The sequence below is a fragment of the Schistocerca cancellata genome, chromosome 4, assembly GCF_023864275.1.
Source record: "Schistocerca cancellata isolate TAMUIC-IGC-003103 chromosome 4, iqSchCanc2.1, whole genome shotgun sequence".
In the NCBI taxonomy this organism is placed as follows: Eukaryota; Metazoa; Arthropoda; class Insecta; order Orthoptera; family Acrididae; genus Schistocerca; species Schistocerca cancellata.
In genome coordinates, this window is record NC_064629.1 from 490,451,001 (window position 1) to 490,465,593 (window position 14,593).

Below are 14,593 nucleotides of genomic sequence, written 5' to 3' on the forward strand. Positions count from 1 at the left end.
GCAAATCTTTAGTAGAAGACCCACTGTAAACACTGTATGATTATTAAGACGATAGATACCGTACCACGCCGACTATTTACAGCAAATGAAAACAAGTCAGCCTCGACCCAGAATCAAATCCTTCACCTCCTGAATGTCAACCCAAAACACTATCCACTGCACCAACTGCAGAGCGGTAGTGCTAATTGCTAATTCTTGTTAGGAGGAGTTAGTGAACACGTGATTATAGCGTTGCCAGACTGCCAATCTTTAACGAACATTTACTGCGCGAAATAAGCGCGGGAAGAAATTTTGTGACATACATGTTTGTTTTGCTGGTATGTGAGTAATCACGCTGCGAAGTCAGAGAGCACAAATTTTTCTTCAGCCTGTATACATAAACGATCTCCTGGATAGGGTGAGCAGCAATTTGGGATTGTCTGCTGATGACGTTGCAGTGTACGGGAAAGTGCCATCGTTGAGTGACTCTACGAGAACAGAGAATAACTTAGACAGAATTTTTGTTTAATGTGGTAAATGACAGTTTGTCCTAAATGTCGAAAAATGTAAATTAAAGCAGATATTTAGGGGAAAAGGTCCTCTAATATTCCAGTTTCAGTATTAGTAGTATGTTCCGTGAGACAGTTAAGTCGATTGAATGTCCTGAGTAACACTGCAGAGCGGTACGAAATGTGACCAATTCTTGAGTACTGTTCGAGGGTTTGGCAACCCTATAAGGTCGGGTTAAAGGAAGACATCGAAGCAAGTCTGAGGCGTGTTGCTAGATTTGTTACCGGCAGGCACGACCAACACGCGAGGATTACGGACACGTTTCGTCAACTCGAATGACAGCCACTGGAAGGAAAACGACGTTCTTCTCGAGAAACACTATTGAAGTAAACCTGTTCTTTCTTCTACACTACGGGCATAGGACAGCTCAACCTCTTAATACTTCTCCTTGTAAGGTGAGCGGCGGGGTGGGGGGGGATTCGCGGATAGGGTAGGGGGGGGATCTTCAGAACCTCTGGTGTTTGAAGTGCATCGATTAAGCTTCGGCGGGATGTCCTTTAGCTATAACTGTTCACTACCGATTGACAAACTGCAGCACTGCTTATACACATGAGACCTTATTTCTTATGTTTTGGCGGAAGTGAGTGTGTAGTTAGTACCCAGACTTGTCACAGGTCTAACACAACACTGTGTTTCGTCGAAAGCCGAATCAGTTCATTCCTTCCACGTACTACTAATAACATTATTGCAAAACCTGGCTGCAACTGTCTTCTGGTATAATACACCATCAGCCTTAAGTTAAGCCGAAATGAGGAAGCATTTAATCTGTTTCCATTAAAAATTTCACTGTCAGAAACATAATGGAACCTGTTTTTCGATGGCGTGCATCTTCCTGACACCAGTGTGAGAAGAGACAAATGCTCTTGATCCGAATATAGTACAGTCTATCAAAAGAATTCTCTCCACACGTCTTGCTCATTTGAAGGTTTTTGATCTGACTCTCCACATACGAGTTCCCATTTCTTGTGCTTCATAGATAACCAAAACGCGCTCACATAGACTCAGGATGAATAAAATGCTCATTCAACAAATTTTTACAGTAATCTGGTTTGTATTCCTTTGTTCCTGTATCCCTTAGAAGTGTGACGAACGCTGGTTGGAATAAGATACAAAACAGGTGAACAATTCATCCTATGAAACTATTACAATTTTTTAGTCAGTTAGAAAAGGTCTGGGTTGTGCACAGCACTTTCCAGAAAAATTTTCCAGACGGATGAAAAATATAGTTTTGCCTTCTTGCAAAGGATTATCGCGGAAGCAATGACACAAACATGCAAGGGCTGATCAGAGCCCTCTTGAACGATATTATTAAAGCGATTTTGGCTTTATCCCTTTATTGCTGTAACCCTTTGAGGTACGAGGAACTCTGGTAGGAATTACTTAGGAAACACGTCGGTGAATAATTAAACGTACATATGTACTTTCATAAACAAAACAGGAATGGTGGCAGCCATTTTGTATCATAAATTATGATCATTAATGTAATAGTTACGAGATTAGGCTAAAAGGACTTGGCAATTACGTAACGCAAATGTCAACAAAACTGAGAAAGCAAGTTAACCGTTTATTTACATTGGGGTAGTAAAGTATTTGGTTTATTTACGTAAGGACGCTACACTAAGTGGAATACATAACGAGAACAAATACTCTTTGAGCCAGTATGGCCACAAGTCTACAACTGCCATGTCTCGGATTCTCAAGATTGATTTAAGACTCAGTAATTCCACTCCAAAATAAAGGAAGATGTCTGGCGTAGATTAACAAGATGTACTACGTTTGCTATATCTCGATAAATACTTCAGTTCTCTTTAGCTTTTGCCTGGTCCACAAAGATAATTTACTGATGCAGTGTTGTTAAAAGTAAGAAACCTAGCAACAAAACTGTCCACCGAGAGATAAAATTTGATCTCAGTTATTTAAATAAACAACAATGTCAATATTTTGCCAAATGCAGCTGACTTAGCTAACCCATTTACACTTACAGATTAGACTATAACTTTTAATTCACCTTCGCATGCTTCTTTGGGCTGCGACTAATGATCTTTCCCATCGAATGGAGACAATTACATTATTTTCACGAGTTTTTGGTAGTTTGGTACGCATCCAGCAAAAATTACGTTTCTATGCAACTAAATAATCAAGCTGAATTTCTGCTTTGCATAGAAAGCAGAAATTTAGTTTGATAACTGCCGTCAACAAACGATAGCTCTCATTTTGGGAACGTGGTTGTTTCAGACATTAAGTAAAATGCAATAAAGAATTATTCCCTTTGCTTTAATTAATTCAGAAAATGCCAAGCAGTGGCTACTGGAAGTATGCTCCAGGTCTATGTAGGATATTGTACCATCTGATTGAATATCATACAGTTAGTGTCAGCTCTGTATGAGAAATTTTCAGTTTTATCATCGCTGTTCTTTTATCGGAACTCCGTAATTTTCGATAGTAACAATGCAGTCGGGAACAGTATCCCATCTCGGTCCATTTGTTCCTCTCAGCGCCCTGCTCTCATCTCAACTTCTCCCCCCCCCCCTCGCACACATGTACTCATGTACACCACACTCACAAGATTTGTGTACTTTTCTCGTCTGAGTGCTATTAACAGTTTACCATTACCGATGACTCTTGTTCTTGCATTATATGCCCGTTATTCAGAAAGACATATAATTCGCTGTGGTTGTAGTACAGCATCACTGTTTCTTATCAGAATGATTTACTTCACTGCAGTTCTCTTACACATTAAAATAATTTCATTCTTTAATTAAGCCAATAAACAGAAATATGAAGTGAGCCTCGCCATTGGTCATTAAGTTTTTAAAATGTTTTCAGATTTATTTTCCTCCCATCACCTGGTGGTCTTACTAGCTCAGATTTTAATGTACTTACAATTTACAGCTTTAAATGAATGTTGTCCTCGAATGTAGTTTAAAACTCTAACAAGGAGCAATTATGAAGCAGTTTGAATGTAACAAGAGGTATGTAATAAAAAGCACTATTGTATATGAAGCTTCTTTTCAACACCAGTTTTGTTATTAACTGAAGGGTTATATCATTTATTTACAAGTCACAACAACTTAATAAAAAATTAAAGGTATTTGTTATTGCCTGAAGAATGTTTCCTAACAACCTAGACGTGAAACTGTTCACAGATTCCATTATGACGAATTGTGGCAGTGTTTAGTCAATTTATATTCATCGACAGCTTACAAGATTATGTTCGACAGTAGCTGCAGCGAAACTCTTATTTAGATAGAATCTCAAGGAAGTGAATGATTGTATACTTCAGAAATAATTTTAATGCTTTTTTATTTATTTTTTCTTACATGTACTATACATAAATTTAGCAAACAAAGACATTTTATTTTTATAGGTTTTGTGCGGTGTGTGATGCAAATATTTAGCCATTCAATACACTAGCAACTACAAATATCAAGCTTCAAAATATCTATGGTCCAATGGTTCAGTTGGATTCACATAATAACACTTTTCATGTTGAGAATTGCAACACAAACTTAAAATGTTGTCCATACTCATAACTACAGTTCAAAATGCAACAATAGACAGAAAATCAACACTTTAAATGCCAACTGTAAATTCAGAGTCACCACAAAAAGTCTTTATTTAACAACGCCCTGATAATTATCCCATCAATGCTCAGTGAATTCACTTAATATTCAACAAAAGGAACGATGGAAATTTCGAAATTAAATTCATTAACATTTCAAATAAATCATCAGAAACTACATTCCGTAAACAGACTCTCGAGGATGAAAGCTACACTACAGTGGACGTGTTCACCAGGACGTAGTTCAGATCGTAAACCATGTATGTCCAGTTTGTTATCATAGTAAATAGTAAATGGTTATCAGGAGTTACGCTACACTCATCAAAATTGCGAATGCTGTCACTGATATAACTGACTGTACTGAAATTGTTCAACTAACGGTGGTCGAGTCACTGAAAATAGTTATCACTTGATGTGTTGACACCAGGTGCCCACATACTTGAGGACACCATACTAATTATTCTCTTCACGAGAGAGCAAATCTCGAAATCTTATAACGGGCTCTACGGAAGTAGAAGCCTGAGATGTGGAAGGTTCACCTGCTTCACGAGGTTCAGCAGTGTGAGGAGAAACTGCTGTGCGGTCGCCTCGTCTATGTTTCCTGCAGAATTTGAATCCAATGCTGATCAAAATGAGAGCTACTACCGCCCCTAAGGTGATAGACATTGTCTTGATCATTCTAACGTGTAGTTTGTACAACATTAGTAATTCGTCAGGAGAAGAACCAGTGTATGATGGATAATGGCTTTTAGTTTTGTTGCCATCCACTGCTTCATCCTTAGAGATTGTTGCAGTGTCTTGTTTCGTTGTTGTGTTATATGAAGTCTCTTCATTAGTTGGCGGAGTCGTTGTGACATCTGGCTCGTCACACATCAGCGTGCGGTTATCATTAATACCTGCCAGTATTTTAAAAATCGCTAGAAATGACATCGTGGAGGGCTTTTCCTGGTTGGTACCAAGGTTGGTGCCCTTACATTTAATGATTTGCAATGTGATATTACTATCGTTAACAGGCTGTGGGAACGATGATGTGGTAGTAGACTCATCTTTATTAGGTTCCGGGCTGAAGGTGATATTTGGTCCACCACTGTGCTCTTTAATATTGCCACCATCCGCAGGTACGGTGACTGGCGTTAGTGGTGACATGGTGGTAAGGTTATCTTCCGGATACACAGCAACTGTGGTGCCAACGCAATCACATTCCTCCTGTGTGCAATTTTCATCATCTGCTTGCTCTGCCACTGGCACTGAGGGTAAGGTACTGGTTGGTAAAATATCGTGAGATGACGAAGGCATGTTAGTGTCGAGTTCACCAGCCTCTTTCATGAAATTCTTGGTGCCAGTGGGTGGTGTAAAGAGTTCAGCCGGGGGTGTAGTAGGTTCCATACCATCATAGTCGGTCTGCGGTGTTGTGGCGGAGGATTCAACATTCTTCTGCGTAAGACCCTCGCCATCATTAGGAATCGTCAATAGCTTTACTGGCGAGATGGTGGTCATTCCAACACCATGAGCTGACGAGGCAGGTATAGCGCTGAAATCATCATCCTGCTCACTGGACTTCTCGGAAACAGTGCGGTGTATGAAGTCAACATACTGTGGTGTGGTGCTCACTTCAGCATCATTTTCGCTCTCGAATGCTGCTGTGGTGTTTTCTCCTTTCTGCTGCGTGTCACTCACATCGTTATCAGAAACAGTGAACAACTTTGTTGGGGAGGTGGTGGTAGTCCCGATTTCTTGAGCTGACGAGACCGTGGTAGTGTTGAAATGATTGTCCTGCACTGTGGAATTCTTGGTACTAGTGCGCAGTATAAAATCATCATTTTTGGGTGTGGTGGACACTTCAGCATCATTTTCGCTCTCGAATGCTGCGGTGGTGTTTTCTCCTTTCTGCTGCGTGTGACTCACATCGATATTTGAAATAGTGAAAAACTTTGTTGGGGAGGTGGTAGTAGTCACGATTTCTTGAGCTGACGAGACCGTGGTAGTGTTGAAATCATTGTCCTGTACTGTGGAATTCTTGGTACTAGTGCGCAGTATGAAATCATCATACTGTGGTGTGGTGGTCACTTTAGAATCATATTCGACCTCGAATGTTGTGACGGTGGGTTCCCCATTTTGTTGCGAGCCACTAACATCATTATTCGGGATAACAGACAACGTTGATGGTGAAGTGGCAATTATTCCAGTTTCTTGAGCTGATGATTCAGTAGTAGTGATGAATTTCCCATCGTGTTCATTGGGATTATTAGTACTAGTGTGTGATGTGATGTGTTCATAGTGAGGTGTGGTTGACCCTGCAACATCATAGTTAGCCTCAAATGTTCCAGCAGTGGTTTCAACGTTCTTCTGCTTGAGTCCGTCTTCAGCACCAAGAACTGATGGTGAGATGGTGGGTGTTCCAGTTTTCTGAGACGACGAGGAATTAATACCGTTGAATTCATCAACATCCTTCTTGAAATTATTTGTATCACTGCGTGGTATGTAGTCAACATCCTGGGTTGTAGTGGTCTCTGCATCATTGTGATTACTGGCCTCAACTTTTGTGCCGTTGGGCTCACCATTCTGCCACATGACCTCATTTTCATCTGGAGTCATGAATGATGTCGATGGTGATCTCATGGATGTCTCAACATCCTTAGCTGGTGAGGTTCCACCCTGCTCCTTGAAGTTTTTGATATTAGCAGGAGGTGTGAAGGGCACATGTTGGGGAGTGGTGATACCATCTTCATAGTTGTCCTGTAATGTGATGGTCTGGGATTTGCCATCATGTAGTTCGTGATTCTCAACATCTCCAGGTGTTGTGGGCGACGCTGATGGTGAGATAGTTGGTGCTTGACTATTGGTTTCAGTATGAGGTACGAAGCTCACGTACGGATCTTCGTAATTTTTACTATCATTACGCTGCATTAACTCTCCTTGTTGCGATGGCAAGGTGTGCACGTGTCCATAATCAGTCCCAGTGTCTTCCGTATTCTGCTGCAGGGGATTTTCATTGCCACTCGGTAGTGCAAACGGTGATGTGGAGGTTGGCTGTAACTCCGGGACCGATGAAACCGCTGTAGCGTCAGTCTTTCCATCATCACTGAGCTTCAGGGACCATGAAAAAGCACCTGTAGTCGATCTGTTTTGGATACTCGTTGGCGGTGTAGGAGTAGATTCACCGCTTTCAGGCGCAGAATTCCCGTTACTAACAAGACTTGTGAAATGTGACATCATCATGTAACCTTCATCTTCTTTAGCAGCTGTGGTCATGTCCCTGAAACAATGGAAACAAAAAATTATCAAATTTTGAATTTTTCTGCCTAGACTCTTTTTCTCAGTTAACACAAAAGTTAAATAAAAATAATAATTAGACGTGTTTCAAATATAGGAGAGCAATAACATAGAGTTACAAAGGCAAAAGCGACACTTACACTTTGCGTTGATTTGTTATCTCTTCTTGGACAGAATCAGCTGTACCTGTCGCATTTTCAGCTGACAGCTGACTTGTTATCGGTAGAGCTGAAACAAAAGAGTGATTATAAATCTAGTGTCCATCAGTGATATCTGTCCGGGTAAGCACATTTGGGACCACTATACAACTAGACAATTTCATAACTGAATCTCTGTGACAGATGCGTTACTTTTACTCATAGGTTCGTGTAAAGATACTGAACATAAACAAATATACGACGAAATGAAATAACGATTCGTAGCTGAATGCAATATCAGAACCTACAAATACTTTCTGAGTAATTTACTACAATTCTTTGGCATTTGATGCACTGTGTAAGACATTTTTTTCATGAATGAAAAGAGATGCGGCAGACGTGTACCAAGTTCGCTCTGATATCGGACATCAATATTTTGTAGTAGTTTTTCGAAGAATGTTAGTTATTTCTCCAGCGTGCACATCGAATCACAAGCCAACTGTATGGATTGGTGCATTATCGTCTTGGAAAATTGTGTCAGTGTTTGAGAAACAAATCGTAGCATTTACTTGTACAGCATTATCGCCTAAATCAAATCAGCTACAGAGATAGATGCATATTACATCGCTGTGTGCACTGAAGATAAATTTCTTCAACTGTAAAAACAAGTGACAGTCGCATAGGGCAACTGATTAAAGATTCAAAACAATCTGGTTTCCTGACAAAAAATTTTATTATCTTATTGACCTTAACTGAAAATATGTCATAAAATTTATCATTTTTGCCTCCTAGAAATACGAGTCCAATTTCAGATAGCAGTTTGATGAAATTGTTCTCGCAAGTGGCGTTCTTTCGTTGTCACCTTTAATACTGTAGAAAGTTGTTAACAACAGAGATGACTGAAGCCTTAAGATGCTGATTTATTGGCTCCTACACACGAAAGTATCTGTAAAACTTCATAACGTACCCCTATGATTAATGATTATTTTAGATCATAAATTCCTGTTAATCATTTGAATATATACATCGTTAAATGCCGTTTTGCGTTGTTTATAGCAAGTATGTTCGACAAACGGTGAAACAAAAACTCAGTACACAATATCTGTGTCATGTATCCCAAAAAAACGGAATAGGTGGACATTACGCATTGGAGGTGTCTATATCAATGTGTCTATACATGCAGAGAAATATACCCTAATCTATATTCTGTCTCCAAACGAGAAAATATTGGTGAAGCTCTTATTATGCGCGGCATGCGTGAAGAAATATACGATGTGTGACAGGTGAAAAATAAACAAGCTACGGTGATAACTGGAGGGAAAGACGATGCTTAAATGTGCAACAGAAACGTGCAAAGCGAGCTCAAAATAACAATGACGGTTAAACATCGAACGAAGTGCAAGGATTGTACCGTGAAGTTCGCCGAACATGAATGTCAAGATTGCAGCTGAAGTTACGGGTTGTATCCAAAGTTTATTGGATTTTTATTTAAAGAACAACTGACTGAGTGATTGTGTCAAGTGAAAGTAGGAATTAAATCGGTGCTATAAATCCTGACCCGTGAAGAATGTACTACAACATCAGCAGCGACACTATTCCACACACGTGGACGATTCTCCGTGTTACTGCTGAGTAAGAAACATGAAAAAGCTATGAGCAGCATAGAGATAGCGAAATATTTTATACATAGCGCCTTCACGTTGCACAGTGCTCAAAGTCAGTGGAAACGTTAAGGCGTTAGTTTCGATTGGTGAGTGTGTGTTTCAGATGAGGAGCGAACGTCTGTGGACGTTGACGATAACATGAATACATAGCTGAGAGAAATGAAAGATCGTGACATAAACGATTAGGGAAATTAATCATATGCACGTTGAAACTTAATGATGTCACTGAAATTTCCCACACACAACTGCTTTTACTGACAGGTCATACATAATGAACGTAACAAGATTTACGAATGGGCGTCGTCTGCGAAACTATTTCACATTTCGATTGCACATTTCAAAAAATAACACAAACACTGGGCTAAGTTGAGCACATAACAAATCAGAACGAGTTGTAGTAGATCGCTGTAATGATAGACGACAGTGAAACCAAGAGTTAAATAGACACTCAATATAGCAAAAGTATATTTATACAGAAAACGGAGTACTGAAATCTGTTATCATTGCATCTTTGCATGCTAGATGTAAACCAAAATTTTATGAAATCAATAACAGAACATATAATATGATTAAGAACAGCATACGATGAAGGAGGGCCTGTTAATGTAATTTCAAGATTATTATTGTTGTTGCTATTATGAGTGGGTATCTCTTAATTGTGAAACGAAAGTGGCAAAGAACCTGTTGGTTCCACTGGAAAGAAAGATTTATCTGAAAAACTGGCCTACCACATTCGAAACACACGAAAACTTTCCAACTGAGCAACTATTATTTTTCCAGAAAAAAATTATTTCGTAACATGTCAACACAAAATGAAACAGAGACGAATTATCAACACTCTAAATTAATAAACAACGAAAAATTGGTAACCAAGTCCGTGGTGAAGTAGCATGGTTACGGAATTTAAACTCACCAACAATATATAGGATGACCGTCAAGCAAGTGATAATCTTCATGCTGGTAGTCCTAGTTGCCTTCGCGAGCGCACGAAACACTACTCCGGTCACTAGCAAACTGAATCGGCCACCGCTCGTGTGGCGCGCTTAAATACATCCCGGAGCGCTGTGGAGGGGAGGTCTCCGCCTCCCGAATATGTCAGGAAATGGAATGCGAGCTTCGTAACACGTCACCGCTCGCTTCTCAACACCTCGCGCATACCTCTGTCAGACGATAACCGTCACTGAGCATTTGATATGATGAGTCAAGGGGCTACGAGAGATAATGGTAGCGGAAGGGAGTGGTTACGGGAACGACGTAGGGGGCACTGCACTGAATCTAAAGCGTTTTCTACAAGTAAACCGAATATGAGAATTTTCAGGTGGTGTTCCTTACCTGTTATATTCAGCGACACCTTTGGGTCATAATTTTTTATTTATTTGTCCTTTACATGAGGGTATTGATTACCTACTAAAACATTCCAGATTGATCGTCGAGAGTATAAAGGCAAGATGGAATGCTCTCGATCGTATGTTGAAAGATTGCGAGTTTTGAGTCAAAAACACGTTTAAACCTTTTAGGCTAAATAGCATTGTCCCACAATTTATAATGAATGGTGGTATTCAAGAATAACGATTTTGCTACGTATGCAAATTATAAATCTTTCTTATGCTCTTCACTGAACGCTAAATATTTCCTAACTATAGATTTGTGTAGATGGTACAAAATGAACGTACAAACATTTCTTGGTTTCAAGGCCTCACATAACTCAATAGCTTAGCGCCCACTGCTTCGCTCGTGTAGTCTGTATGTGCTACAGAGATGTTTTTTTGTTTACTTTTAATAGAAGTTTTATGTTATTCATAAACTGAAATGCCTTCTAAGCTTTTCACGCTTATTAAGGAATTATAAGCACTGTCTTTTCCGAATGTACATCTGACCAAAAAAACGATTCTGATAGCTGGAGTCTAAAATTTTTGTTAATCGTGCCTTCTGCGTTCTTTCACAGATATGTCTGTAGCAGCTCTAATCTCCTAGCAAATATTTCTTAATATCTAACCGAGATATGAAATACCAGTTTTCATAAATTTAGTTTCAAAATTTTTTAATGTAATGAAATAATTTCTTACAAATTTTCATCCCATTTTATACTTCCTTAGGAACTAGATTTCCAGAAACATTGAAACATGTGAAACTTCCTGGCAGATTAAAACTGTGTGCCAGACCGAGACTCGAACTCGCGACCTTTGCCTATCGCGGGCTAGTGCTCTACTAACTGAGCTACCCAAGCACGACTCACGCCCCGTCCTCACAGCCTTACTTCTGCCAACGCACACTCCGCTGCAGAGTGAAAATCTCATTCTGGAATGAAACATGTGTTTGTTTTATTTCTGACTGAGAAGTCAGATACTAATTGTCATAGATGTAGCCTTAAAAACCCTTCAGTAGTTCTTCAGTCATTATTTATTTTCAAAAAAACTTCCACTCACTGTTTTCCTCCTGAGTGTTTGAATTTCCGTAATTTATGAAACATTTATTTTTTATTTTCTGATTGAGAAACCAAATACCAGTTTTCGTAGTTCTGGCTTCAAAACACCTTAATATCGACATAGTTTCCAAAGGCCTTTCATCCTCTGTTTCATCCCCTTAGGAATGCAATTTTGGACAATACCTTCTTGAACGATGCTTACAGTATAAGATCCACGTACTGTCCAAACTTCCAGTTCGTATCCTTAGCAGTTTGGGCTGGGCGATTAGGAGTCAGTGGATAAGTATGACCTTATTTCACCACATTAGGAGTTGAACCCAGATGGAAATTTTCATAGATTTAGCTACAAGAATGGTTGCACAATGAAATATTTCGATAAAAAGTATCATCTCCTGTTTCATCCCCTTAAGGTCTGAATTTCCAAAAACAATGGAACACGTTTTATTGATTTCTAACTGAAAATCCGTATTTAACTTTTCGTAGCTTTACCTTTAAAAATGATTTCTTAATATAATACTTTCATAAAAAGTCAACCTATTTCACCCTCTTAGAGGTTCTGTTTCCAAAAACAGTGACATATGTATTTTTTTATTTGTAACCGAGAAGCCTGATACAAGTGTTCACAGATGTAGCTTTAAAAATTCTTTGATAGTTCTTTAATAATAGTATATTTCCAAAAAAAGTGCTTTCACCCACTGCTTCTCCCCCATAGCATTAAATTTCCAAAAATGCTGAAACACATATTTCTCTATTCCTGACCAAGAAATCAATTACCAATTTTCGTAGGTTTAGCTTCAAAATTGCCTTAATAGCGATGTTTTTCTAATAATGCTTCGTCCCCTATTTCACCCTATTAGATTTGTAATTTCGGAAAATCCCTTCTTAAACTACGCCTACGGTATAAGATCCACACCTTCCATAAATTTCAAATTTCTGTCCTTAAGCGGTTTGCGCTGGGCGATGATGAGTCAGTCAGTCAGCATTCCCCCTTGAATACACAGAGATTGCCAGTGTATTCTCATAGTTATATCATCCCGTTCAATGAACATCACTGTACCGTAGGGTGTATATCTCGTTACCTATTTAATATAACTGTAATCGACGACGGTATAGTTCGACATTGTTGCTGATTTCATGTGAGGTTAAAATTTTGTCACATGTTTGACAGGGATCTTCCAGTTAAATTACGTTTACGCTTAACTATCTAAAAGTATATAATGTACGGTTATGCAGTTTGAAAGGAACTCAACCACATTACTTGAAAAAGTTGTTTAATCCAGCGTATCCATCCAATCAGTTTGACTACTGAGTAAATTTATTGCTTATTTATACTAAAATAAAAATATTTCATTTATGTAGTGCCATCACTGTACTAGTGAGCGAGATTTTCATGCTGAATTCCAATAAAGAACGACTGTGAAGATGAGAAACAGAGAAGTAGATATCCTCGGTGTAGCAAAGCAGCCTAAATCACTGAATAAAGACAAGGACTATGGTCCGAATTGTATACCAGCCAGGTTCCTTTCAGAGTATGCTGATGCAATAGCTCCATATTTAGCAATTATACACAACCGCTCGCTCACAGGAAGTTCCGTACCTAAAGACTGGAAAATTGCTCTAGTCACACCAATATCCAAAAAGGGAAATAGGAGTAATCCGCTGAATTACAGGCCCATATCACTAACGTCGTTTTACAGTAGGGTTTTGGAACATATACTGTATTCGAACATTATGGATTACCTCGAAGAAAACGATTTATTGACACAGAGTCAGCACGGATTCGGGAAACATCGTTCTTGCGAATCACCAATTGTTCTTTATACTCATGAAGTAATGAGTGCTATCGACAGGGTATGTCAAATTGATTCCATATTTTTAGATTTCCAGGAGGCTTTCGACACCGTTCCTCACAGGCGTCTTCTAACCAAACTGCGTGCCTATGGAATATCGCCTCAGTTGTGAAACTGGATTCCTGTCAGGAAGGTCACAGTTCATAGTAACTGACGGAAAGTCATCGAGTAAAACAGAATTAATATCCGGCGTTCCCCGAGGAAGTGTCACAGTCCCTCTATTGTACCTTATCTACACTCCTGGAAATTGAAATAAGAACACCGTGAATTCATTGTCCCAGGAAGGGGAAACTTTATTGACACATTCCTGGGGTCAGATACATCACATGATCACACTGACAGAATCACAGGCACATAGACACACGCAACAGAGCATGCACAATGTCGGCACTAGTACAGTGTATATCCATCTTTCGCAGCAATGCAGGCTGCTATTCTCCCATGGAGACGATCGTAGAGATGCTGGATGTAGTCCTGTGGAACGGCTTGCCATGCCATTTCCACCTGGCGCCTCAGTTGGACCAGCGTTCGTGCTGGACGTGCAGACCGCGTGAGACGACGCTTCATCCAGTCCCAAACATGCTCAATGGGGGACAGATCCGGAGATCTTGCTGGCCAGGGTAGTTGACTTACACCTTCTAGAGCACGTTGGGTGGCACGGGATACATGCGGACGTGCATTGTCCTGTTGGAACAGCAAGTTCCCTTGCCGGTCTAGGAATGGTAGAACGATGGGTTCGATGACGGTTTGGATGTACCGTGCACTATTCAGTGTCCCCTCGACGATCACCAGTGGTGTACGGCCAGTGTAGGAGATCGCTCCCCACACCATGATGCCGGGTGTTGGCCCTGTGTGCCTCGGTCGTATGCAGTCCTGATTGTGGCACTCACCTGCACGGCGCCAAACACGCATACGACCATCATTGGCACCAAGGCAGAAGCGACTCTCATCGCTGAAGACGACACGTTTCCATTCGTCCCTCCATTCACGCCTGTCGCGACACCACTGGAGGCGGGCTGCACGATGTTGGGGCGTGAGCGGAAGACGGCCTAACGGTGTGCGGGACCGTACCCCAGCTTCATGGAGACGGTTGCGAATGGTCCTCGCCGATACCCCAGGAGCAACAGTGTCCC

General features: G+C 40.2%; 1 protein-coding gene across 1 annotated transcript in view; it reads right to left on the bottom strand.

Moving 5' to 3' along the window:
* Window positions 1-4,564: 4,564 nt before the first annotated feature.
* Window positions 4,565-14,593, bottom strand: part of LOC126184277 (mucin-22-like) — a 44,259-nt gene continuing 34,230 nt past the window's right edge. Inside the window, exons 3-4 of the mRNA XM_049926651.1 lie at window positions 7,525-7,612; window positions 4,565-7,367 (exon numbers count right to left, since the gene is read on the bottom strand). Coding sequence (XP_049782608.1) covers window positions 4,565-7,367; window positions 7,525-7,612 — 2,891 coding nt within the window. The remainder of the gene's footprint in view (window positions 7,368-7,524; window positions 7,613-14,593) is intronic.